This window comes from Phaseolus vulgaris, chromosome 9 (assembly GCF_000499845.2).
Source record: "Phaseolus vulgaris cultivar G19833 chromosome 9, P. vulgaris v2.0, whole genome shotgun sequence".
Taxonomy (NCBI): Eukaryota; Viridiplantae; Streptophyta; class Magnoliopsida; order Fabales; family Fabaceae; genus Phaseolus; species Phaseolus vulgaris.
The window spans coordinates 12487936-12515911 of NC_023751.2; the positions used below are offsets into that span (position 1 = coordinate 12487936).

At 35.3% G+C, this 27976-nt stretch overlaps 1 protein-coding gene across 1 annotated transcript; it reads left to right on the forward strand.

The window, feature by feature from the left end:
* The first annotated feature begins 195 nt into the window (after positions 1-195).
* LOC137820504 (calcium-transporting ATPase 3, endoplasmic reticulum-type) lies at positions 196-27951 on the forward strand. Its single transcript, XM_068624628.1, has 34 exons — positions 196-404; positions 745-795; positions 904-937; positions 1100-1117; positions 1442-1578; positions 1982-2056; positions 2293-2338; positions 5259-5318; positions 5404-5484; positions 6690-6775; positions 7976-8077; positions 8236-8289; positions 9890-9991; positions 10217-10275; positions 11243-11387; positions 12102-12209; positions 12745-12897; positions 12985-13089; positions 13478-13674; positions 15793-15904; positions 16208-16306; positions 16395-16540; positions 16680-16737; positions 18562-18654; positions 18758-18808; positions 18921-19052; positions 19334-19435; positions 19545-19599; positions 24700-24785; positions 25618-25766; positions 26770-26875; positions 26956-27009; positions 27133-27181; positions 27445-27951. The coding sequence occupies exons 1-34, from the start codon at positions 372-374 to the stop codon at positions 27510-27512; spliced, it is 3006 nt and encodes a 1001-aa protein (XP_068480729.1). The 5' UTR covers positions 196-371; the 3' UTR covers positions 27513-27951.
* The last annotated feature ends 25 nt before the right edge of the window (positions 27952-27976 follow it).

Sequence of the window (27976 nt, forward strand, 5' to 3'; positions counted from 1 at the left end):
TAAACAAAACTAAAGTCAAAGACAATGTTTGGATTTTAAATTGTGTTAGGTGCATATATCTTAAATGGTATGATGCAGGAGAATTTGCCAATGCGTTTTATAATGGGCCAAGACCGGCCCAATAGGACGTTTGCTTCTGTCCCACATGACAGTGGGAGTTTCTCAATTGGGATCATCAGCAAGATTGCCGAAAAGAAACCAGAGTATCAGTATTAGTAATACGGGAGCACTCCTGGTTACTGTTACTGTGTGTGCACCATGACATGAAACTCACGTGCTCCCTTCCTCTTTCTCTCTGAATCTTCAAGTAAAGTGTAACCCAAAGCCTGAGCCTCGAAGCTCTCGTTTCCGATCCAATTCTTCGTTCTTCAATGGAGGACGCATTTGCCAGATCTATTCCCGAGGTAACTTCCTTCTGCTTTCTCCATTTTCGTTGCCGCTACAACAAACACCAAATCTCATTGTCACTTCACAATTCTCATTTAACAAATCTTGAATCATACATTCTTTTATTTTTAGTCTAAAATCATAGAAGACATCGGAATGCCAATTTTTTATTGTGTTTTCTTGATCACGCAACATGATAATGTTGAAAATCTATGATCACACATGCTTGCATGCTTGTCTCTCATAGCAGTATTACTAAACTCTGCATCGACTTCTTCACACAGAGATTCTTAGAACCCAGTTATATATTTGAATGTTCCTCTGAAAAGCGATGATTATTGTTGTTAATTTTGTTAGGTCCTCGATTTCTTCGGAGTGGACCCGACTAAGGGTTTATCTGATGCTGAGGTGCTTCAATTTCCTTTCATTTCCTTGTCATATTTATCATTCGTATTTTCTTTAAGCCCGATTATGCTGTTAATGGTTTCAAATGATTAAATCGCTCTTATTTTCCAGGTGGTACACCATGCTAGACTTTATGGGAATAACGGTATGTCTTCTGTAGGGCCGTGTATATTTAACTCTGTTTCTTAGGTGGACAAGAGAAATTTACCTATTGCATCTTTGTCACCAGTTTTGTTCAACAATCTTCTTTGTTTGCCTATTAATATTTCTTTTCTTTTTCCCTTACTGCATGGTGACGGCTACACAGTGCTTCCTGAAGATCAAAGTAAGTATTGGAGTTTGTACCTGCCTTACACTTTTGTTGATTATGTAATTTAGGCAACTTAGTGCTTTTCATTTGCTCTGCTTGAATGGAAATGTTAGTTCTTGGTATTTGATTTTGACAAGTTATAGAAAAAGAGTTTTTATATTTACTGTATTATATTGGATGCTAAGTAATTTGCGGATCATTCATAAAATCCTATTAATGATAGTGTAACTGGTTTGAACCTCATCTCATATACTATTGCCAATTCAGGTTTTCATGGCTCTATCTCACTAGATTTCATAGTTCTCGTTGTTACTAAATCTCATCAAATTTAATATGCAGGAGCTCCGTTTTGGAAATTGGTTTTGAAGCAATTTGATGATTTGCTTGTAAAGATACTAATTGCAGCTGCTCTTATATCTTTTGTTCTGGCTTTAGTTAATGGAGAAACAGGCTTGATGGCATTTCTGGAGCCTTCCGTAAGATATATTTGCACTCATATGTCGAGTATGATATTTTTGACAACAGTTTTATTTGGTAAAGAATTAGTTTTTCTAATAGTTCTTTGAAACAATGATGCGCGACACTGTAAAAAATCTGTATCCTTTTTATAGAAGCTGTAGATTGTGAGCTAAATGAGTTCTTTTGCTACTTATTGTGTACATTTGTACAAGACTGCATGACCTCTTGTGTAATTGGTAAACTCATGACAAGTGTATTTTTACTGAAACTTTTCTGAACTAGAGAATATACCAAATTTTTCTATTTGATTACACTATTTCTTAAGCCAGGCTTATCAACTAGTAACATTAATGCTGAACATGGATTGATTTTGTTTTCAGTAATTTTTTTTATAGAAAATAAATTGTGTTGTATGCATAGGTTATTCTGATGATATTGGCAGCAAATGCAGCAGTCGGAGTGATTACAGAATCAAACGCTGAAAAAGCTCTGGAGGTAAATTTGAAACTGATAAATTTGGAGCTCTAAATGATGTTTGTCAAAAATGATTTCATTTTCATAAGAGCAATTTTCATAAACTTAGGACTCGAGCTGAATTTGTTTATAATTTGTTCTTCAAATTCTCCATGTGCCTAATGAAAACTTGTTAAATTAAATTATCTTTATTTGTTTTGGCTGTGTCAAGTTGAGCTCACTTTTTATCTATTCCTTTCTCTTTTATACTGTCTTAGGAGCTGCGTGCCTATCAAGCTGATGTGGCAACTGTCTTGCGTAATGGTAACAAACTTTTGTATCTGTCTAATTTTTTGTAGCATGAATAATACTATAGTGGCTTTGTGGCACTTTATTAATGATTATATATGGTGTTAATGGGTGGTGTTTTAGTAAAAGATAATTATTCAGAATTTCTATGTTGGATTTTTTTTTCATGTTAAATTTTTCTACAGCATATCTAGCTAATTGTGGTAGTTTTGGTAAAAGTTTACTAATCTCAATGAGCTCTTAACTCTAAAGGAACTGTCTAGTAATTTACTTTACTTTTTTCTCATGGTCTTGTCTTTTCTCTGCTTCTATTTTTGGGGTGTGGCTGGATAGGGCGAGGTTAATCCTCGTGAAACTGTGTTTATTTTGTATAATAGCTCTGGGTATTCACATAAGCATTATGTAAATATAGGATAAAATAGTTTTAAGCATAACTTATGTGTTTGTTTTGTATAATAGCTCTGGTTAGTAAAAAAAGCATTATTTAAATAAAGGATAAAATAGTTTTAAGGGTAATTCATTGTTGTTTCCTCTTATATAGGACAAAGTGTTCATCTTGGTTTTGTTTGCTCCGTTGATTCCAACTTTTGAAGAATTTATAAAAGATATATCCTGAGACTAGCAAGCTTTACTTGAATTTCTTAGGGTGTGTGTTTTTTGTTGTTGGAGAATGTCTTCTGTTCTTTTGTTTCTTTGTTTTTCTTTTGAATGATTTTATTCTTTAATAATTAATAAATCAATAAACAAAGATCTTAGGACAAATAATGAAGAACATAAGATTTTAAAGCTTGCCAAAAATAGAGAAATGAAACCTAGAGAGTTGGATCAAGTAAAATATATTAAGAATAAACAAGGCAAAGTTTTGGTCATGATCAAGATATCAAAGAGGGATAGGAGAATTTTTTATAAGAATTTCAATGATAAAAAGGGACTAGAAACCAAGAGGATAAACACATTTTTGCTTACTATCATAGAATTGAAATTAGAGTGGTAAAAGAGGCTCTTAAGAGGAGATGGATAATTGGGAAAATTGTTGCTCTGGATGTTATTCTTGTGATAGTTTTAAGTGTGTGGGAGAACAATATTTTAATTTTACTCCTTAAACTATTTAATGAGATCTTGAAATCTACAAAAATATCTTACGAGTAGAGGATTGCAGCGTTTTTGGGGGGTTGTCTTGATTGTCGCTTCAAGAGTGGTGATTTATTTCAACATCTACTTGAGATATAGCTTAAATAGAGTTTAAGCTTGAGTAGTTCTCACCTCCCAAGCCAATTTTGTGGAGTTAAGTCTTTAAGTCCAAATTTTATGCCAATTTTGTAGAGTCGAGCTAAGTCTTAAGTCCAAATTCTAAGATGGTATTATAGTCTGTTGTTGTTCCTATACTAGACTGTCTACCATATTGTCCATGCATCAATCCAAATAGTATTGGGCATGGAGGTGTCTTGTAAAAAACCCAAATCCCACATTGTTTAGATATAAGGTTGAAATAGGTAGTATATATAGGTAAGGGGTTAAGGCCTAAGTCAATTCTACAAAATTGGCTTGTAAGATGTGGATTGTTTAAGCTTTATAAGCTCTATTTAAGCCATATATTTTGTCGATGTGAGAATAAACCACCATCCTTGAAGTTTCAATTAAGACAATCCCCCTTAAGAGGTTGCAACCAACGTGGGCAAGGTATTTTTTCAATTAATGGAACTTTCCAATACTCCCCTTCATGCCCCTGACAACTGATCCAAAAATAAATCTAGGATAAACTCTAATGTCATCTTAGAATTTAGGTTTATAACAACTTAACACAGCCCTACTAAATTGGCTTATGAGGTGAGGGTTATCCTTCACTTTATATACTACTTTAACCATCTCTACAGCCAATGCGAGACTTGCATTTTCCCCAATATTATATTCTAGTAAAAGGGAAAAATTCGAAGTTGTGTAAAATTTAAATGTATAAAACTTATGAGTTGTACAATTAAATTATACATAAAGACAAGAGACAAAGAATGTGGAGAACAAATTCTACGAGGTGAGATGAAGGACTTTGCTACTGGGATAATATTACATAAAGGCTCAACCTTAAGTCCTTTTTAATTTAGTCTTTAAATATGTTTACCAGGGACACACAAAGGATTGTGCCTAATTACATATTGTATCAAGTGAAGCATTAAACTTTAAACTTGAGTTTTGGAGACAGACTTTGGAAACAAAGGGTTTTTTTTGTTTAAGTAGTATAAGACAGAGTATATGTGTTTCAATTTTAGCAAGAGACAAAAGAACCACCTTGGAAGTAAAAATGCGAGAAAATGTTTGAAGTTTAAATATCTTGAGTTAGTACTATAAAATAGTGGTTAAAATGATGGGGATGTCATACATAGGATACAAGTACGAAGATTAAAATGGAAGCTATCAGGGTTTATTTATGATTGCAAAGAACTTACCTAAGTCAAAAGTAATTTTTACAATATTGCTATCCATCGTATTATAGTCTATGGTAGTGAATGTTAAATTTTAAAGAAACAAGAGAAAAAGGTGGAAGTAGTACAAATGGGATTGTTAAGATTTATGTTTAGTCACACAAGAAAGAAAATGATATGAATGGACTGTGTACCACCAAGAGATATTGGTATGACATCTATCGTGGAAAACATGGGAAATTAAGTAAGATGATTTTGGACACATACTAAAGAAGACCACTGGAGCACTAGTGCAGAGAGTAAGATTGCAACAAGGATAGTGCCAGTTCAAACCCTTGCTTCCACTGGGGCACATTCTGCATCCCCCTAATAGTTAACAATATTGTTCTAATTGTTTTTTTTCTTCTATCTGCCTACATGATACTGTGGTGTTTTCTTTTTTTATTATTGAATTGGTTAAAGCTTGTCATCTTAGAAGTTCTGGTACAAATTTTGAACGTAGAGTCTATTTCTTGTAGGTTGTTTTTCCATACTTCCTGCAAATGAACTTGTTCCTGGGGATATTGTGGAGGTTTCTGGTAAGCTGATAAGCAAACTGTCTTAGTTGAGTATTTAATCCTTGAAAGTTGAAAGTTGAATCTGTTCTGGTTGTGAATTAAACAGTGGGCTGCAAAATTCCTGCTGATATGAGGATGATTGAGATGCTAAGCAATCAAGTGCGTGTTGATCAAGCTATTCTTACAGGTACTCTTGCTGTACATATAGTATGGTGTGAATGGAACTATTGAATGTTTCCACCTAGGAATCACTTCATCCGTGTGGTTGTGTCTGAAAAGAATGAAAATGTACTACATACCCTCACATGTTGACAATTTAGGTAACTGTTTGTGAATTAATGATGTAATCGATTTATCTGCATATCTTTCTATGATCCATAAGAGGAAATATTTTGTAGGTGACTTATGTTCTGATTTTTAAGTAATATTTGATATTAACCTTGTTGATTAATCAATAGTTTTAGCTTGTTAGTTTGGATAAATTAACTACTTGAGATCCTAAATCAACTAGGAATTAGGCCAAAATATAATATAAGTGAGATACAATCCTCTCCTTCAAGCCGATTTTGTGAGGTTGACTTAGGCATAAACTCACTTACTGAGATGGTATCCGAGTCATTTAGGGCCTATCCTAGCCAAGTTTATTGGGATTGTTGTGCCATCACTATTGAGCTCCTATTAGACCATGCTCGAGATGTTCATTCCTCAGCGTGAGAGGATGTATTGGAGATTCACATCGACTAAGATTAAAGGTGAATTATAATATATAAGTGGGGTGCAATCCTCACTTCACAAGCCAATTTTGTAAAAACAGGTCAGACTTAAACTCATTTCCTAATTTTGACTACTAGAATAATCCCCTTAAAAAAAACTGATTTTCTTTTATAGAAACCCCTGTTTTAAAAAAATTGAAAATACTTCTCTCTCTAGTATATGGTTTTGCCTGATTATATTTTGGTATTGCGATGTGTGTGAGCAAGTGGGACCAGACTAGGAAGTTCATCGGGGTCTAGCTTGACTCCTTTTATGCTGGGTTGCTTTTACTGTTCAACTAACAAATTTGGCCAAGACATTTTTAAAATTTCTTTTGGCTAAACAAGTTTTGCTGCTGCTACTATTGCTACTCATTAGAGTACTTTCCTTTTGGCCTAATTAATGGCCCTGTGGCAAAGTTTACCTTTAAAATTAGCTTTCAGGATGCCAGACAATACTTTCAGAAAGGTTGTTAGTTAAATATGTCAATCTCACTTCCTCATCTTGTGCTTGGGAAACAGGCTATGTCTGTTTAAGGCAAAACCTATGTGTATGAATAATTGTATATTGAACACGGTTATATGTATCTTCTGACATCTCACTGGTTTAATGGGATCAAATTCTCTTTGCCGATTGTAGGTGAGAGCAGCTCCGTGGAGAAAGAGCTGAAAACAACCACAACATCAAATGCTGTATACCAAGACAAAACAAATATTCTGTTCTCGGTATGAAGCTTGCTTTCTTTGTTCAACCAGCATGTGGCTAATGAGGTTTTAAATTGTTCTTTAGACTACTAACGGTTTGGATATTTTAAGTGCAATTCATAATTATGTTTTGAGGTATATCTAATCTTTTAAAGATTTTTTTGTTGATGTAGAAAATTTGGTTTGGTGTTGCTTGTTCATAAATTTTTTGTAATTGACAAGTTTAAGAGTTGTTTAATAGAACCACTTTAGCTTTTAATTAAACATTTTAGCTACTAGTTTTGGTTGGTTGAGGCTTCATGGCCACATTGCATAGATTAGTTTATTTTAAGTTATTGAACTAAATTTATATGCAATTTTGATTCTTGAGAGGATTTTGACCTGCAATTTTTGTAGCATTTTCTCATTTGTGCTAATTGAATCAGTTCAATGTTTGTGATCTTTACGATCAATTGGTATTACTTAAAATTGAGACACGTGCCTACAAAACATGCTGGACTACATATGCTCACAATAAGTGAAATTTATTTACCTGTGATAATCATTATATTTATATATTGTTCATTGAAATTTATTTGCAATTGAACAATGGTGGTCAATATTTAAATTAATTACTTTGTGATTTTTAAATTTTGTAAAGAATGAACATGATGATTTTGTTTTTAAGGATATATAAAAAGCATTAGTAAATTGAGAATCCATCATCATTTATTTTAATAAATACTGTAAGTAATTTATTCTGGAAAAGAACCTATAAGTAGCTGAAAAATTGATTTAATTTAAATTTAATAGATGAAATTCGACATATGATAAAAACATTCAATCTTAAAATTTATAAAATCGTTAAATGAAGTTATAGTTAATAAAAAAGATAGAACATGATGCATAGCATTAGTCCAAAATATTTTATTATTTGTAATTTCTACTTACAAATAAAATTGAAATTAACTACTATTGGACATTAAACATGATGGATATCTACATTGATGGTTGTCTTCAGAAATTTCAAAGGTACACGAATCACAGCAATATAACATTGTGTTTGCATTAGTGTTCTTTTGTTTGTACTTTCTGTGCATCCAACTTTTGAATATTTAAGTAAGCACGGCGAGTTAAAGGGACTGTTTCTTGTAATTTGGGTGGAAGCCTTGTGTCATTTGGATTGTTTCTGTTAACTCTTATCTTTTTCCCTCCTATAAAAGAGTTTATTTTCACTGCCAGGGTACGGTAATGGTTGCTGGTAGGGCAAGAGCTGTTGTGGTGGGAGTTGGTCCTAACACGGCTATGGGCAGCATACGAGATTCAATGTTGCGAACCGAGGATGTAAGCATTGAATTTTAGTCACATTGATCCTTTTACTCGTTGGACCTTTATTTGATTCTTGTGCATTTGTGTTCTTTCTTGATACATGTAAAAGAAAAGTTGTTTTTTACTTTTTTGACACAATAGAAGTGGTTACTTTTTTTTATGATTGGTTGCAGGAGGCAACACCATTGAAAAAGAAGCTGGACGAGTTTGGTACCTTTTTGGCCAAGGTGATTGCTAGTTCTCTGATTTCACTGTATTTCAAACTATTGGGGAACACCCAAGTTCTCGTTAACTAAATATAATTCCAAAATATATTGTATATAAGTAGGTTCAATCTTTACCTTACAAATCGGTTTTATAGGGTTAAGTTAGATATAAACTACTTTTGTAAGAAAATATCAAAATCTATCTTATGTCCATTATAAGTCACTCACCATGTTATACAAGTACCAAGCCTAAATAGTATTGGATGTGGGGGAGTATATTGGGAAAACTCAAGTCTTACATCTATTAGAGATAGTGTCAAAATAAAGTGGGGGAGATCCTCGTCTAATAAACCAATTTTGTAGGGTTTAATTAGAGCTAAACCACTCTGTAAGACGAACTTAAGGGTTGCTTTGCTCTTCTGCTATGTATTGCATGGTTTGTAATAATCAATCAGACAAGCTACACAACTGTTAATGTATTTTTGGTCTGTCAGCCTGCTAAATATACTTGGTATTAACAGTTCCATCTGAAAACTCAAGATTGGGAGTTTGGGATTGAATTATAGTGTCTTTGATAAGACAACTTTACCTTTTCTCACCTGCTTTTGGTGTTTAATATAATAGTTCATTTGACGCAGGGCAAAGAATTTTTATTGATAATAAATGTAACCCTTCAGTTTGGGAACCTTGTTTTTCAAATGTTGGGGCTGCTTCTTCTGCTGCATGTTTCACTGTTTATAATAATTGATCAGATAAGCAACACAACTGTTTATGCATTTTTGGTTGGTCAGTCTAGTACATCTAGTCGTTATCAGCAGTACCATTTGAAATGTTGAGATTGGGCTATCATAATCTTCGACTTAACAATCTGAATCTTACAACTTCCTATAATTTGGTAACGTACCAATTTGTATCTATAGTTGATTCTTAAATGACTTTGCATCTTACATTATAAGAATGAATCCATGTAATTTCATATTATCAATACAATTCACACTATTCAATGATTGATATTTTTACTTCTGACAAAAAAATTAGAAGTCATGTGATGATGTGAGCTTAAATTTTTAAATCCAGAGGAATTGAAAGAGCACTTGTGAAGTTATCCTATTTGACAATCCACTGCTTTATTTGTCACTAATTCAATGCACGTTCTCTATTTAGCTATTTAATTGTTTTGTTTGCATTCTTCTAAAATTAGGCTTCCCAAACTCATATAACTAATAGTTTTGTAGGACTTTTGCTTAAGTTGTTTTTTTTTTTTATCTTTGTCTAGTTTAATTGAATGAATACTGTATTTCAATTATAGGATATATATTTGAAGTAATTCTTCGCTGCCTTTAAATCTTACCATTCAGTACATACAAATTATAAATCATGATTCAAAAATTAAATTATAGTGTCTGTGATAAAACCACGTTGCCTTTTTTTCATTTGTTTTGACATTCAACAGGAAAGCTCATTTGAACCTATGTATTATCAGCTTCAAAAAGTAAAATATATCAGAGGAATATTTTTATGTAACAAATTATTTTTATTGTTAAAGTTTTAACTTTGAAGCCCGCTTCTTCTTTTGTTTCTAAATTGTGATGGTGGTGGTTCCTGTATTTCTTTGTTACAGGTTATAGCAGGGATTTGTGTTTTGGTGTGGATTGTAAATATTGGTCACTTTCGTGACCCTTCTCATGGTGGTTTCTTGAGAGGTGCAATCCATTATTTTAAGGTTTGTTCTCAAATGAGCATTGTTCTTATCTTTATCATGATTTCCATTTACTCTTGTATTCTGTTTTCCTAGGCATCATGTTGTAGTCTTCTATTGTTTTTATTTGCATGTACTGCTTAGTTGTTTTATGTTTAGTCTCTCATTGTGCTTGGTGTAAAGTTGGTAATATATCATGTTGTCCTGTGAACATGAAAATCTCTTAACTTCTAATCATATTCCTGCTAGATTGCAGTTGCTCTGGCAGTTGCAGCAATTCCAGAAGGGCTCCCTGCAGTTGTGACAACGTGAGTTTAGAAACCTTTTTTTCTTTTTTTTCTTTAGAAGCCATCATATATTTCAAATATCTTAATTTTGATTATATAAAATAAGATATTCATATTTTGGCTTGTGAACTAAAATTTGTTTTGCATATATTATAGTGTTCTTAATTTTGGGAGTTAATGTCCTTCTTCAAATATGATTTATTTTTCATTTTTTTTTGTAAAAAAAATATGTTAAGAATGAAACAAACCATCAGGCAGCATTTCTTAAGGCTCTTTTATGAGTGATGTCCTTGAGGTATTACTATTTCCTTTTTATGAGCTGAAAGGGAGAATTCCAATTCCTATTAAACTCAAATTTCAATCACTATCATTTACTTAGATGTTTAATAAAATATTTGTTTATTAACTATCTTAAAACTCATAATCTCACGTGTCTATAAGCTGTTTCTTTGTCCTTTTGTGTACCTAACCCACATTATCTAATTTAATTATCTCTACTTAATTTTTGTGTAGTCTATACTTTACAATGGTATTCTGGGCACTATTACTAATTTTTTACGCAAGAATTCTTTTGCTAAAGAAGAAATTCATTGTGAATTTTTTGTAAGTTTGGAGTTTAAGAATCCTCCTTACAATAATGGAAAAAGACTAAAAAAGTTAATAGACCAAAGCTGCTAAATTCCTCAACATATTCACGTGGAAAAACCCTTAGAAGGGTTGTGTTTTGCCCTAAACATTATACCACCAAGTAGAAGCCAAATGCCTAATAAACTTAGCAAACCAGCTGTTCTGCTATTGAAACCTGCTTAGTCCTTAAACAGAATTACTAATTCCCTCCCTACCGACTGGAGACTTCTCATGATATGCTGAGATGCTATGTTTGACTTTTTGGTTAGAGAACAGCGTATATTCATCAATGTGATGGAAAGTTAATCTAGTGAGTTTTTCTTTTTCCTATTTTGTTTTGATTGATTTTCTTTTATAATAGGTGTTTGGCTCTTGGAACAAAGCGTATGGCTAGGTTGAATGCCATTGTTCGCTCCCTGCCATCGGTCGAGACATTGGGCTGCACAACTGTTATTTGCAGTGACAAAACTGGGACCCTAACTACTAATATGATGTCAGTTGCGAAGGTGAGTTCTGCTTGACATTGAAAATATGAAATTAAAATTTACTCATTTGTCCTTTTTGCGAGTTCTCGTGTTGCCACAAGGTTCGCATTGGATTGTGCCATCCTCATTGAACTCTGTCCTGATTAATTGATGCTTATTTTTTGGTTGTGTTTTAGATGAGACATTTTGAATCAATAATAACCTCATTCACTGCTATTATGTTTTAACCTCTCTTTTTATTCAGGAATTTTATATATGTGATATTAATAGAGTTTGTGAGAAAATCTGCTTCTTTCTAGATGTTCAAGGTCTGAGTAGTATTCAGTTTATGAACTATTAAGCTCTTCTCTTCCCCCACTTCCCCATTTTTCATTTATAAAATGCTTTATGATGTTCATCTTTCAGTCCTGTCATATTTTAATCAAGCCTGATACCAACTGCTGCATATAGGGGCATATGCACACATATTATTGTTGTTAGGTTCAGGATGATACAAAATTGTTATGCACATTGCTTTCCAATGTATGTTTCATCGTGTAAATTCAATTTTTATTAATTTTGTTACATGTTGCAATGTAAACAAAGTAATTCCAAAAATGTGTCCTAATCTTATGAAGCTTCCACTATACGTTTCAATTTACGGAATACTTTTATTTTTGCTTGACATTTTTTCCTGGATGCTTATGAATGACTTTTAACAATTTCCTTTACCAAATCCTATGCTTTGTTGCACAGGTATGTGTTGTTGAATCTGCAAATCGTGGCCCTGTTGTTTCTGAATACAGTGTCAGCGGAACAACATATGCACCTGAAGGCATAATATTTGACAGTACAGGGATGCAGGTATGAGTATTTTAATTATCGTGCTTTTGCATTTACGCACAAGCAAAAAACACGCATCACAGTTAAGGCTAAGTAAATTACTGATAATATAAGGAAGGAACCTTAATCCCAAAACAATATTCTTGGATCTATGGATAGTGTGCAAAGTCGGTATATGCTTTGTGGTGGATATCCATGCTGTTTTACTTAGCAAATATTTTCATGAGAAATGATTGCAATGAATTAAAATATTCATGGATATATGGATAGTGTGCGAAGTTGGTATATGCTTTGTGGTGGATATCCATGCTGTTTTACTTTGCAAATATTTACATGAGAAATGATTGCATTGAATTAAACCCTTCCTTGAAGCACAACTTTGCCCTGTACTAGAACTCTGATGGTGGCAATGATTTAGCAGCGCAGATGGTTTTGTATGTTTATTGTCAAAATATAAACTTATAATGGATAGTTTAAGGATATTCCAATAGGTGTATGCGCTGGTGTATGCAATTTTGTTATAGTTAAAACAATGTGGCATTTTCTTGTTTTGCAGCTTGACTTTCCTGCTGAATTGCCTTGTCTTCTTCACATGGCAATGTGTTCTGCTCTTTGCAATGAATCAACCCTGCAGTATAATCCTGATAAAGGGAATTATGAAAAAATTGGTGAGTCAACTGAAGTGGCACTACGTGTCTTGGCAGAAAAGGTGTGTATTTTTTCCCTTCTTGTGTCTCTTCCTGTATTTGAACCCCCATCATTACTTCAGTATACTTTGATCATGTGTTATTTGTAGGTTGGTCTCCCTGGTTTCAATTCTATGCCATCAGCCTTGAATATGCTGACTAAGCATGAACGTGCTTCTTACTGTAACCATTATTGGGAGGAACAATTCAGAAAGGTGAGATTTAGGAAGTTTCTTTCTCAACCCTATTTTCTATTTATCTTTGTCCATTAACATATTTTAGGAAACTTGGATGTTTAAAAATTGCAGTAGGTTTTTTGAAAAAAATTCCATGCCTATTGATCATACAGCAGATGTTTTCATTTAAAGAAAAGGGAATATATAATGTTATCAAAGAACTGTGTTGGAAACAATGAATTGAGATGTTACAGTTAATATTGACACAAAATATAACAAACTTAGCTATATTAGGTTAATGCAGCCATAAACCAAGGATGAGATGGCCACTTCATCCAACATAAGAAATTTAATGGATATATCTACTATTGGTTGTTTTTTGCGTATTGAGCTATGTATATTTATTTTCACACGTGATGCTTTGCAGATACATGCTTTGGAGTTTTCTCGAGATCGTAAAATGATGAGTGTGCTTTGCAGCCGGAACCAGATGCATATTTTGTTCTCGAAAGGTGCCCCAGAAAGTATAATACCTAGATGTGCTACCATTCTGTGCAATGATGATGGTTCCACTGTGCCACTGACCGCTGATATCCGGGCAGAGCTGGACTCAAGGTTCCACAGGTTTGATTTGATTTGATTTTTTGCTATTTATAATTTTATCTGTATATGCCTATTCCATACTTTGTTTTCTAGATTTTCGCTTGCTTTCTGAATCTTATCAAAATAACCAAAAACATTAGCAAAATTCAGAGCATGAGTGATTGCTTTGCAAGGGCATAATTCCATGTCTGTTACCACTAGCACTGCATGGGACAGGTCAAATATAACCTGCATACCTACGTAATGTCTTTCCCTCTTGCTGCTAGGCCTTGAGAAGTAAGAGGGAACAATTGGCTTGAGGGCAATTTGTTCACCCTGCCTTTTTCTGGAAATGCTAAAAACTAAATTGAAAATAAGTTTTTGAATTATTTATTTACTCATATGTTTAGGAAAAAAAATATTTTATCATGTATAAAATTAAATTTCATAGTTTTTGTGACAATCTGATTTGACAGTCTGTTGTATGATCTAACCAGTTAAACGGTTGAGTTTAGGTTGCCACTGTCACTTTCTTTCAGTTAACTCACATCTTTGACCCAGACATTTTCAACATAGAGTCCTTCAGTTTTAGGGGCAAAACACCTTAAGTTTTGGTGAAAGGAAAAAAGTAGTGATATCAGTTTGTTAACGTTGTAAAAAAAATGGAATACTAATTCAGTCAGTTCAGTTTTGTATTCTTTACATAAAGAAAACATTTAATACTAATTTTGAATAGATATTTTGTCATTTGTTAAGATTTTATATAATTGCAGTTATTTGATTATTACAGTAGAGAAGACATAAAGCATGGCTTCACACAGTTCTTATCCTTGTTATGTCAGCGTTACTTGGCCATTTAAAACTAGATGGAAGATATGCTGAAAGACAACACAGTCCATTTTTTATAAGTTAATGATAACAAATATAATATGATATGGCTATAAAAAAAAAATTTAGTAAATCGGAAACTAACTTGATAGTCCAATAGTTATAGAAGTACTAATTTAATAGGGGAACAGATCAAAAAATAAAAGAATAATAAATTCTAAAAATCATCTAAAATATTCTACAATATTCTAAGATAATATCTGTAGATATTTCTTATATTTCTAACACTCCTTCTCAAGCTGAAACTTACTAAGTTTTACCTTGTTACAAGAAGATAATTAACCTCCATGCAAATTAAAAATTAAAATGCATAAAAATTGAGACAAAGTCGAGACCAATGCATCAGGGGAGAAGTCCAGGCCAGTGCAACTGGGAAAAGTCAAGGTCAATAAATCTCAAATCTTAGAATTATAAGAAATATTATCTTAGAATATTCTAGACTATCTTAGAATATCTTTTAGGCTTTGTTTTTCTTTTTATATTTTTTATTTATTTCCTTATTTAATTAGGATTTTTAAAATTGTTGGAATATTTTATTACAATCAGATTTATTAGAATATAAATTATAGGCATATCATATTGTCATGTATATAGAAATAAAATATCTTATGATTATATATAGTTATTGTCATCAATCTATACAAAATGGACTTTGTTGTGTAGTCTGTATACAGATTTAAGGAATCAAATCAAAATCTAAAAGAAGAATATATTCTTAGATACTCTACATATTATGAGATAATATCTTTAGATATTTTTAGAAAGTGGATTCTAAGACTAACTCAACCTCACCAAATTGGCTTATAAGATGAAGTTTGCATTTGCACCCATTTATATAATATAATTTAATCATATCTCTAATCGAAGTGGGATCTCCAACACACACCCTCATGCTGAGGACTAAACTTCTCGTGCGTGGGACTAGGGTGGACCCAATAGCATGTGAGAATATAGTCCCAACAAACTTGACTAGAATAGGCTCTGAATGACTCTTATACCATCTTAGAAAGTAGACTTTAAGCCTTACTCAACCTACTTATAAGGTGAAGTTTGCATTCATTTATATGCTATAATTTAACCATATCTTTAGTTGATATGAGATCTCCAACAAATACTTCTAACAATATTACCTCTCTGGAAATTCTGTTGTAACTTCTGGACTTTAATAATGTGTATTTAGTTGTTTCTTCTCTTATGTTCATTTCCAGTTTTAGACCGTCTTTTGAACTCCCTTTTTTGTGTTGTTAACACTTGACAAAATTTGTTGGCCAGTTTTGCAGGAAAAGAAACATTAAGATGCCTTGCTTTGGCCCTGAAATGGATGCCCTCAGTTCAACAGTCATTGTCCTTCGATGATGAGAAAGATCTTACATTTATTGGGTTGGTATGCTTTCTTTTCAATGCACAATATATGGTTTAACAGTTAGATTGATGAAACTCCTAGACATCATCTGTTCAATAAATTATTGGTATCAATTTCCAATGAAAGAAGGTTTATTTTTTAAATGAGATTAGTAGAATGAAATTATATTGACTCTCTTAATAAGCAAAAAAATTAGTTAATTTGGCTTATATTTGAGTTTGGAGGGAGTACTTTTTTGACTTTGTTCAGCTTTTCCAATATTTACATTCTTCCTCTAGTAAATAATAACCTTTTCTTTTGTGTTCCTTCTCTGTCCTTATGTAGGTTGGGATGCTGGATCCTCCACGAGATGAAGTAAGAAATGCAATGCTTTCATGTATGACTGCTGGCATACGTGTTATAGTTGTCACTGGGGATAACAAGGTTTCAATCTCCTGCCAACTTTATTGTTTTCTTTCTCTTCAACATTCCATATATCTTGTCTAAAATTACTTAATACTGCATGAATCAGTCCACTGCTGAGTCACTTTGCCGCAAGATAGGTGCTTTTGATCAATTGATAGATTTTGCTGAGCATTCTTACACTGCTTCTGAGTTTGAAGAACTTCCAGCACTACAACAAACTATAGCATTGCAACGTATGGCACTTTTTACTAGGTATACTGTTTTATATCTATTCTTTAATATTTGATTGTTAGACAATTGCAGAATAAAACAGCAATTTTTGTCTTTGTTCAACCTTTTTGACGTAAAAAATTCATGGTAAAAATTGCATGCGTTGTTTAACTTATGTTAGGGTTGAGCCTTCTCATAAAAGGATCCTGGTTGAAGCATTACAGCACCAGAATGAAGTGGTATGATTCCTTCCTTTATCAGAATTTATTTGTAATTACTAACTAGTAATGCTTTATCGCTGTGATTTTTTTTTTTCAGTTTCTTATCTCCCTAGGTCACTTTAATGTTCTTGTTAATCACATAACTTTTCTGTTTCTCTGCATATAGTTGTATGGCACATTAGCTGTAATTACTAACTAGTAGTGTTTTATCCTTGTGATTGTTTTTCTTAAGTTTTTTATCTCCAAGTCACTTTAATTCTCGTGTTCTTTTTATAATTACATAACTCCGTGTTTATCAGCATATAGTTGTATGGCACATTATTCAGTTGATGGATTGTGAGGATTAGTCTTTTAGGTGAATGCTCCTCATTATTATTTTACACTTGTAGTTTTGATTCTGAGCCGAATTCAAAAGTGGAATAACTGATCTTAAATGAAGCGCTCTACCAAAGGTAGCATATGCGGTATAAATAATTTATAATATCTGCATAAATGCCGCCCTAAACTAAAATGAAGCATAAGTGGAGTAGCTGATCTTAACTTAAATGAAGCTCTATATCAAAGATAACATAAAAGGTCTTAAATAATTTATAATATCTGCATAAATGCTCAAAACTACAATGAAGCATAAGTCCTATCTTAAAGACACAAGGATGACTATGTTACATAACTAACAAGTCAGTGACAAGAGTAGCATAACAAATAAGAGATTACAGTACCAAATCACTACTTTAGGCATGAAGTGGTGCCAGAAACACTGCATGTGGCTGCAACGGAGCAGAGCCAGAGTAGAAAATCAGTGGCCTGGGGGAAAATGCAACCGTGAATGATAAGGCATGTGAAGTGTTTTCAGTGGAGGGATGGAGGTAAAGTACCTGACATAAGAGGGTATAGAGAAGTGAAGTATAAAACAGTATATGATGAAATCAAGTGTGTTTGACCAAACTGGTCGTTTTACCAAAACCAAGTGAGCTGCGGGAATTTGAAGGGTTTTATGCCAGAAGTTGAAAAAATAGCTGGGCCTGCCGGTTTTCTTTGACCCACGGTGCATACCTGACACCACAATTAGGATGTGTGGATACACAAAAGAATATGATGGAACATCATGATACTCCTGCTTTAGGTGTCAGACCATGCTAACAGCACCTCCTTACATCTCTATTATATATAGAAAGCATTCAAAAAAGTCAGCTTAAAATATAATATAAAATATCACTTTTGAGAGAGTAAAATAAGAAAAAAACTTAAAATAAGTTTTTCCGGAAGCTAATTTGTAAAAACTCTCATATAGCTTCTAAAAGATTATTTTTAACTCACATACTACCCTTGTTCTTTTATAATAGCGCTTAAGGTTTTTTCACCCAAACAAAGCATTTAATTTTTCTATTTTTAATGCAATTTTAAGTGAATTACCTATTATACTCCTTTCAGTTTTCTTATTTCAATGTATATATATGTATCATTACATTTTTTTCTCTATGTTTTTATAACTAATTTTCCTCTCTCCATATTAATTATATTAAGGGTATACTTGGGAAAAAATTGTTATCTTGAAATTTAAACATAAAAAAATAAACTAAAAAAGAACCGAGGGAGTATAAGCTAATTTTTGCTTGTGGAAAAGTTTACTTCATCTTTTCTTGTTTTCTTTTCCTATAAGTGCGTGTGGAAAAGCATACCCTAACAGACATTAATTGTATTGGATTGACTGTGTTGATGTTCATTTTCGATATCTTTTCTTGTAATTTATTGAAACCTTATAATCATGGATGTTATTGTTTATGCAACTATTCAGAAGAATTTCTTTCAAATTTGTCGAAATTTACAATGTCAGTAATTTAGGTTGCAATGACGGGTGATGGAGTTAATGATGCACCTGCACTGAAGAAGGCCGATATAGGAATTGCTATGGGTTCAGGAACAGCTGTTGCTAAGGTGTCATCGTCTGTCTATGCTTTTCTCCTATATCTTTTTCTTGTCTAGTCAATAATCAACAATCCTAAAACACTTGTTGTTTTGCTCCCCTATTTGATAATAGAGTGCTTCAGACATGGTGCTGGCTGATGATAACTTTGCCTCTATTGTTGCGGTATGATAGCATATATCAATTTCTACTCAATTTTTCTTCTTATTATTACTTTCCTTCCCTCTTGAGTTGAAAATAATTTTCCCCGTGTAATTTATTATTTGTTTCTCTTTAGGCTGTGGCAGAGGGAAGGGCTATATACAATAATACAAAACAGTTTATTCGATACATGATTTCTTCCAATATTGGCGAAGTAGTTTGTATATTTGTGGCTGCAGTGCTTGGAATACCGGATACCCTAGCCCCTGTGAGTTATACAATATTTTTGTTGATGATCTCTAAATGTTCATTCTATTCTATGCTGCATTTTATTCATATTTTAAACCTGTGTAAATTCTAGATTTTTTATTGAGCATGTCTTCTATGCTCCTGGATACTGGTTTTGTAGCCGGTAGTTGGTCACTAATGCGCTTTTATATGATTACAGTGTCTCTTCGGTGGTAATTGCACAAAAATAAGATTTTCATTTTTGTTCCAGTGAAGAGTATAACTTGAAAATTTTCATTTTCTTCCTTTAACTTCTACCAGGTCCAGTTGCTTTGGGTCAATTTGGTTACTGACGGATTGCCTGCCACTGCTATTGGCTTCAATAAACAAGACTCTGATGTGATGAGGGCTAAGCCTAGAAAGGTGCCATATTAATAATTCATTAGTCGACCTTCTATTTCATTAATAAATAAATAGACAACCTTCCCAATCTCCCTCTTATTTTTATTTTTATTTCTCTTTGAATGTATAGGTGAATGAAGCCGTTGTTAGTGGTTGGCTCTTTTTTCGCTATTTGGTAATAGGAGGTAACTAGAAATCTCAATCCGATCTTTATTTATGGACTGAGTATCATTTATTATACCCATTGGGCGTTGCTTCTTTAATTTTTCCAGCAAGACTTCTTTATTGAGAAAATAGCATTGCTTTTTATGTTTTTATGCAGTTACATATGGTAGTTAGAGAGACGAGAGATGGGTAATGCCAATCCCTTGTGATTGTAGGTAAATAACCGAATTGGGAAAATTTGTACTGAAGGTTCTTGGTACCATTAACAAAGAAGTAATTGGATAAAGGACGCCAGGATCCTAAGAGGACAATTGAAATAGAGCAACAGAAGAATTATCAAGAGTTCAATATACAATGGAGATCGTGGAACTAGAGGGACTCAGGTTCAAACCACTTTAGAAGTCGGTATAGATTGCTACATAAATCTTAGTTTTAACAGGAGGACTCAGATTGCTCAAACCATTCTAGAGGATCTCCATAGGTTGCTAGAGATGTAGGTTTATCAGCTTAAGTATGATCAGTGGAGAAGTCTAGGTAACATTGGTTGGTCTTGAAAAATGACCATATAAAGTTTAATACTTGTCCGTTGTTATGCCTAAATGCTAAAACTGTCAACAGAGGACAGAAGTTCTCAAAAGGATGTGAGAACACCGATTGACAAACTAATTAAATCTAATACTAAATATAAACCAAACATAATTCAGTTATACACTTGTTATCCAAGAGGTAAAAGTCTTTTGCAGAGCATATTCTGATAGGACAATGTCCTATTAGAAATAAGAGTCTATTTTATTAATGGAACTGTATGCAAACACAGATGGAAAGAAAGAGCATTAAGCTCTCAGCTCTTTAGCGTATCTCTCCAAGCTCAGGTATAAACATGGGAAAAATACCAAAACCAATGAATGACTCTTAGCCATACTACCCCTTAAGGGTGGGCAGAAAATCCAAATTGCCAAATCCAATCCATAATTGATCCAAACCCTTATTACTTTTAATCCATTTAAATGGATTTATCTCAAATCCAAATCCATATTTTTGGATATGGATTAGATGATTGGATACATTTTTGTCTTATCCAAATTGGATTTTGGGTTGGGTTTTGACTTGCCCCAACCCCAGGTTGAGCAGAATCAATACGGGCCCATGTTGAGCTAAGTCGGCCTAAACTCATGTTCAGTCGAGTCAGCCGAGGCAACTCCACCATGGATGATGCCGAGCCGAATCAAGCGAGGCCGATGTTGAGCTACGTCGGCCGAGGCCGGTATAGGCTAAGTCAACCCAGTCCGATGTCGATTCGGGTAAGCCAGGGACAATGCCAAGCCGAGTCGGCAAAGGTCGGTGTTAAGCCGAATCGGCTAGGGCCCGTGGCGAGCCGAGTCGACCCGGGCCCATGTCGACCCGAGTCGGACTGGACCAATATCGAGCAGGCGGTCTGGGCCGATGACGAGCCGAATTGACCCAGAATGTTGTCGAACCGCGTTGGCCCGGTTCAATGTCGAGCCGTGTCGGTCAGAGCCCATGTCGAGCCACATCGGCTCGAGTCGACAACGGCCAGGGACAATGCTGAGCATCGTGGACCTGCTCCAAATGTTGAGCAGAGTCATTCCGGACAGATGTCGAACGGCGTCGGCCCAGGCTGATATCGAGCGGAGTCTGCCCATACCGACCAATATCGAATGGAACTGACCTGGACCAATGTTGAGCAGAGTCGACCTAGGTCGATGTCGAGTGGACTCATCCCGGGTTGATGTCGAGGGGAGTCGACCCAGGTTGACGATGTCAACCGGACATCAACCTGGGCCGATGTCAATCGGATTCGGCCCAGGTCGATGTCGACCGGAGTTGACCGGAGAAGGCCAGAGTCGAAATCGACCAGAATCAACCTAGGCCGATTTTCAGAGTCGGCCTGGGTCGATGTCGAGCGGAAAAGACCAGGACGGAAGTTGACCATGGTCGACCCGGGCTGATTTTCGGAGTTGCCCTGTGTCGATGTTAAGCGGAGTTGGCTCGGGTCGATGTTGAGCAGAGTCTGCCCGGGTCGATGTCGAGGGTAGTAGTCGACCCCCAGAGTCTGCCCGGGCCGATGTCAAGGGTAGTCGACCCAGATCGATGTCGAGCAAAGTCGGCCCAGGACAATGTAGAGCGGAGTTGTCTAGGGCCGATTTCGATCAGAGTCGTCCCGGGTCAGGGTCGAGGGGAGTCGTCCCGGGTCAGTGTCGAGGGGAGTCGTCTTGGGCCGAAGTCGACTAGTGTCAGCCCGGGCCGATTTCTGGAGTCGTCCATGGTCGATGTCGACCGGAGTCGGCACAGGCCAATGTCGATCGAAGACGACCAGGGTCGACCCAAGCTGTTTTTTGGAATTTCCTTGTGTCGATATCAAGCGGAGTTGGCTAGGGTCGATGTTGAGCAAGGTCATCCGAGGCTGATGTCTAGCGGAGTCGGCCCGGGACAATGTCGAGTAGAGTCAGCTTTGGCTGATGTCTTGCGGAGTCGGCACAAGTCAAGGTCAAGCGGACTCATCCTAGATTGATGTCGAGGGTAGTCGGCCTGGGCTGATCGATGTCAATCAGATTCGGCCCAGGTCGATGTCGATCGAAGTCACCACGGGTTGATATTGACCGCAGAAGGCCCAGGCCGATTTTCAGAGTCGTCTTCGGTCGATGTCGAGCGGAGTTGGCATAGGTCGATGTCAAACGGAAAAGACTAGGACGGAAGTCGACCATGGTCGACTCAGGCTGATTTTTGGAGTTACCCTGTGTTGATGTCAAGCAGAGTTGGCCCGGGTCGATGTCGAGCAAAGTCGGTCCGGGCCAATGTCGAGTAGAGTCGTCTGGGGTCGATTTTTGAGCATAGTTGCCCCGAGTCTTATGTCAAGCGGAGTCGTCCCAGGCCGATGTCGAGCGGAGTTGACCCGAGCTGATGTCGAGCGGAATCAGCCCGGGTCAATGTCAAGCGGAGTTGATTTGGGCCGAAGTCGACTAGTGTCAGCCCAGGCCGATTTCTGGAGTCGTCCATGGTCGATGTCGAGGGGAGTCGGCCCGGGTCGATGTTCAGTGGAGTCAGGCCAGATCGATGGCAAGCGGAGTCAGACCAGGTCTATGGCGAGCGGAGTCGACCCGGGTCGATGTGGAGCGAAATCGGCCCAGGTCAATGTCAAGCGGAGTCGGCCCGGTTTGATGTCAAGGGGAGTCGGCTTGGGTCGATGTCGAGGGGAGTCGGCCAGGGTCGATGTCGAGTGGAGTCGGTCCGGGCCGATGTCGAGCGGAGTCCACCATCGACCCCGGCCAACTCCGCTCGACAACGGCACGGGCCGACTCTGGAAATCGACTTAGGCCGACATTGGTCTACTTCGGCCCTAGGCGTCGAGGGGAGTCGACTTTGGTTGATTTTGAGCGGAGTCTGCCCAGGTCGATGTTGAGCAGAGTAGACCCGAGCAGATGTCGATCGGTGTTGGCCCGGGTCGATGTCAAGCTGTGTCGCCCTGAGCTAAGGTCGATTCGCCACCGAACCCATGTAGAGTCAAGTCGACCCAGGCCCAGGTCGAGTCGGATTTGGTTGATGTATAACCGAGTCGGCTAGTTTCCATGTCGAATCGAGTGGGTCAAAGTCCATGTCAAGTTGAGTGGGTCAAAGTACATGTTGAGCCAATTGGGTGCGGAACTTTTCAAAAGTTAAGTCGGTCAGGACCCATATCTAGATAGATTTAATCTAATTAACAAAGTGAATTTCATTTAATTGACAAAGTGGATTTAATCTAATTGATAAAGTGGATTTAATCTAGATTTTAATCCATTTTATTGGATCTAGATTGGATTTTGAAAAATCCAATCCATGACCACCCCTACTACCCCTACACATCAAACACTCTCCCTTCCCTAGCTTTCTGTGTAGGGATGGCAATGGTTAGGGTACTATAGTCTTTGTCATTGTGCCCACATTTTAAAAATGTATCCGTAGCTGGCCCCATACTCACTCGGGTAGCAATTCTGGGTTGGGCCGGTTCGTTTGAAAGCTCTGTCTATGGATCCTTCCTTACCCACTTGGATCTCAATTCCTATCATTTCCACCTAAATAATTATTAAAAGAATAAATACTTTTATTAATAACAGCTATATATCCATCAGTGGCCATTTCTATCCCTTTTGGATTTCAGTTCCTGTAAAAGTAGGAGCAAAAATGCATACGTTTGCTTAGAAGGAATCTAGAGAAAATTAGGCAATGAAGGAACTCAGTCTGACTGTGGTTGGTAGAATACTCTGAAGGTTTACTGTTTGGGGCAAAATACTCTAACGACTAGTACACCTTATTGCAAAAGTAGGAAAGGGTTCAGGGTCTCAAGTATCTTACCTGAGGGATTAATTAATGATTTTTGGATTCACTAAAAGCTTCTACTATCTGAACAATCGAAAGGGAATGGTTACAAGAGAATTGAAAGCAAAACACAGGGCAATTTATACATCAAGTAAAAAATGAAATCAACAAATAATTACCTTAACTGAACATTTATTTTGAATTTCCTAAAATCCAAAAATATCCAATTGAAATGCAATTAATTGGGTTGGATTTGAAACGGATCTATTAAAGTGAATTTCAAGTAATTTTGATCAGAATGATTTTGGATTAAATTTTAATATTTTAATTTTTTGCACAACCCTACTTTTAGAGGAAACCCAGTCTTCAAATCTTAAAGAAGCATTTTTTTAGTCAACTGGCTGTGCAAATCGGAAACTATTTGTCCATTATTCAAGGAAACCATGGATTTTGAAATCTGTCAATGAAGGCTGAAAGTCACAAAGGATGCTTTCCTAGGTCAAAGAAGAGAGTATAGACTAAGCTAAAAGAACAAAATTTGAGCAAAAGGCCCAACAGATCCAAATGGGTCTTAGGCATAATTGTCACTAGAAACTGGTTTTGAGGGAGTTTTTACCTTGCTATTTATATAACGAATTGATAAGTATAAAATTATATTTTCCCAGTGATTATATTTATACGAGACACTTAATCAAAGCATCACATCAAAATATAAGTTTTAAACATGTATTGCAACTAGTCATTTAGTGTTCCAATGATTTTTTGGAAAGTAGATCCTAATGTTGTTTATCTTGTGTTTGATGCAGCTTATGTTGGCCTTGCTACTGTTGCTGGCTTTATTTGGTGGTTTGTTTATTCTGATGGTGGCCCTAAACTTCCATACACCGAACTGGTAAGATAGTATCATGTCCTCACCTGTGATCTGTGCCTTAGTTTGAGCATCTTATATACTCAGAATGATAACACCTGAGGAAATGTGAGGCTATAAGCAGTTGATGTATGGAATTAACGTTGAAAAAACTCCAAATTTCCACAACTACATAATAATTAAAGCAAAAGGCAGTGGAAAATAGATAAGCAAAATGGATATTTCTTATTGAACTTAAATTTGGCTTTTATATCTTTCAATATGTAATATTGTTTTACAGAGAAAGTAAATTTAGAATTAAGAGGGAAAGTGAAACCACGTGAAGGATAAGATATCCTCCAAGACAAAAAAAAAATACACAAACATGATAGAGAAATAAAATAAAAATAAGTAACAATTAGCGAGGCTGCTGAGTTTCTTTCCACATCAGAAATGAAAACTCCCTTCAAACAGCCATAAGATCACTGAGAACCCATTAACATTATCATCTCGAAAGTAGCGAGATACCCTTGAAATTGAAAATACATGTTTCATAAATAGAAAGAGTTAAAAACCCTAAACCCCACCCTTAAAATTGAAAATACATGTTTCATAAATAGAAAGAGTTAAAAATCACTGTTGACACCCAACTACAATATTTGCTATCAAAACACATACATTGTGAATGAGATTAATTGTTTTGTTAATTTTTCTGTTTCAGTCCTGGAAAATACATATTGTTCATGTATGTAGGTACTAACAATGCTTTATTGGAAAAAAAATTGATTGTGCTTATTCTGGTATTAATATTTCTTTTTGTTTATAATTAATAAATCTATTTCGGATATTCTTAGTTTAAATTCTTCTCTTCTTCCAGATGAATTTTGATACCTGCGCAACCAGGGAGACAACGTATCCATGCAGTATATTTGATGATCGACATCCATCTACTGTATCAATGACTGTGCTTGTCGTAGTTGAGATGTTCAACGCTTTGAACAATCTTAGTGAAAATCAATCTCTTCTGTAAGTAATTTTATATAATTTAATTTGACTTAATTATAGGATTTTGGTCCTTCATGGTTCCTGCATATTAATGGGATGAGATGGATGACAGTAAATATAAAATATTTCACGTGAGCTTAAAGCTTATGGGTCAGTAGGCTCATCAGAGTCACTAAACACAATATATTGCGTGATATTAGTAAAATGTTAAATTCGACATAATACCCCTCACTGGACCACATTAAGAGAGAATTAGTGGAAATTCTGTTAATTGTAAGCGACGTCATGAAGCACTGATTCCAGCATAGTTATCAGACATGACACGGAAATTGATACACGGTGAATTTCCAGAATATAGGGGACAGGCAAACCACTTATATATAATTAACAAAGCAAAATTCTCAATTTAAGAACTAGAATTTATATAATTCACAGTATAAAAATAAATTTACTAAGTTGTACCATTTTCATATTATAGCGTTCCTCACAATAAAATTCTCAGAAACTTATCTCTTATTAGTTAAAAGAACTAATTAAGTCCTATAAAAAACCTTAAATATCCATCATGCAATAATTATCGTATAATTTTATTTTAATTTCTTTTTACTCTTGATAACAGTGCCTAGGACATGTTTAGTTAAGAATAGGTGTTGAAGAGGTGTTTGAGCTGAAAAAATGGGGCTCTATATTTTTAGGAACGAAGCTCTGCATTTGCGTATTCTACTTTACTCTGTTTTCATCAACGACTTGTGTGCATGGACTACAAAGCTTGAACAATGTATTCCCTGTGATTGTGGAGGAATAAGTTGAAATTCTTAGAGAAGCATCAGCTGCTATTCAATCTTGGAAAACAAATTCATAATGAGAACCTTGCTATTGTTTTTAACGGGAATTTTTGTACGTGTATGCTACCAACAATAGGAATTGTGTCTCCTATTGTTAAATTATATTTGGGAAATAAAAGAGAAGCTATTGCTGGAACAATTTTTTAATTGATGTGAAAATATTTGTTTGCCTATTTCAGGGTTATCCCTCCATGGAGTAACATGTGGCTTGTTGTTTCTATAATCATCACTATGCTTCTTCACATACTAATCTTATATGTTCACCCACTATCGGTTCTTTTCTCCGTAAGTATTTTTAAAAGCTGTGATGCACATTTGATTTTCTGATTATCCTGTTCATAAGCCATCACCATTTGTTATGACAGGTAACACCGTTATCTTGGGCTGACTGGATAGTTGTCCTCTATCTTTCATTACCTGTATGTAGTTTTCTTTATCTTTCCCAATTTCATTACTTGTTCATTTTTATTGTCGGGGATCTTTCCCGAGATGGTGAGTCGTGCTACTCATTCATGTGCCCTATCCTTTGTTTTCTTATGCAGGTTATAGTCATTGATGAGGTGTTGAAGTTCTTCTCCAGAAATCCCATCGGTAATCTTTATTCTATCTTAATAAATTTTCAGCTCAATCTGTGATACCTTGTTTCTGTGAGAGGGGTAGCTAGTGTTCAACATAATCGGTAGTAGGATTGGTAGTCTCATTTTCAGTTAGAAGTTAACGGTCGGTCATCATCATAGAGAAATATAGTAGGTGCATGTATAATTAAGTGATGTAACCAACAGGAACACCCACAAACACACACCCACGTAAAATTTCCATGTAGCTGATGTTGATTACTTTTCCTTTGGCTTTAGGTTTGAGATCCAGATTATGGTTCAGGAGGTCTGATTTACTTCCAAAAAAAGATTTACATGAAAAGTAAGATGTGGAGTAACATTTAGCACTTTTGAAATCATATAGCTTCAATGCTATCCTTGGTTGAATCTAAATTCATCAGTCTACATTTGCATGGCAATCGAGGAGTTAAGCAAGGTAACTAAAGATATTGTATAATATTTGTGTTATCTGTAATATTTATGTCGTAAAATTTCAGTGATGTAAAACAGCAAATGTAGGAGCCTGTAGAGCTGTTATTATCTTCAATTATTCATTTTTCTACACGATTTGTATTTAATCAATTTTGGTAGAATAAATACCTAAAAGGCACGCATTATGCCCTTTTGACAAAGATGTACATTGTCATTTGTGTATCGTTAAAAAGAGATGTAGAGATTTATGCCAACAATGTAAAAGTTACGTCATGAAAAGTTCAATCCAAAATGAACAATAGACGACATAATAAAATTGTGGATTTTTCTTACCTTTATAATATAACAAATGATTAAT

Bases quoted from the DNA above. Each gene is read 5' to 3' on its own strand.
- LOC137820504 (XM_068624628.1), top strand. From the start codon at position 372: ATGGAGGACGCATTTGCCAGATCTATTCCCGAG. The intron at 11,388-12,101 runs GTGAGTTCTGCT...TTTGTTGCACAG, and splicing joins ATATGATGTCAGTTGCGAAG to GTATGTGTTGTTGAATCTGC. The intron at 15,905-16,207 runs GTATGCTTTCTT...GTCCTTATGTAG, and splicing joins ATCTTACATTTATTGGGTTG to GTTGGGATGCTGGATCCTCC.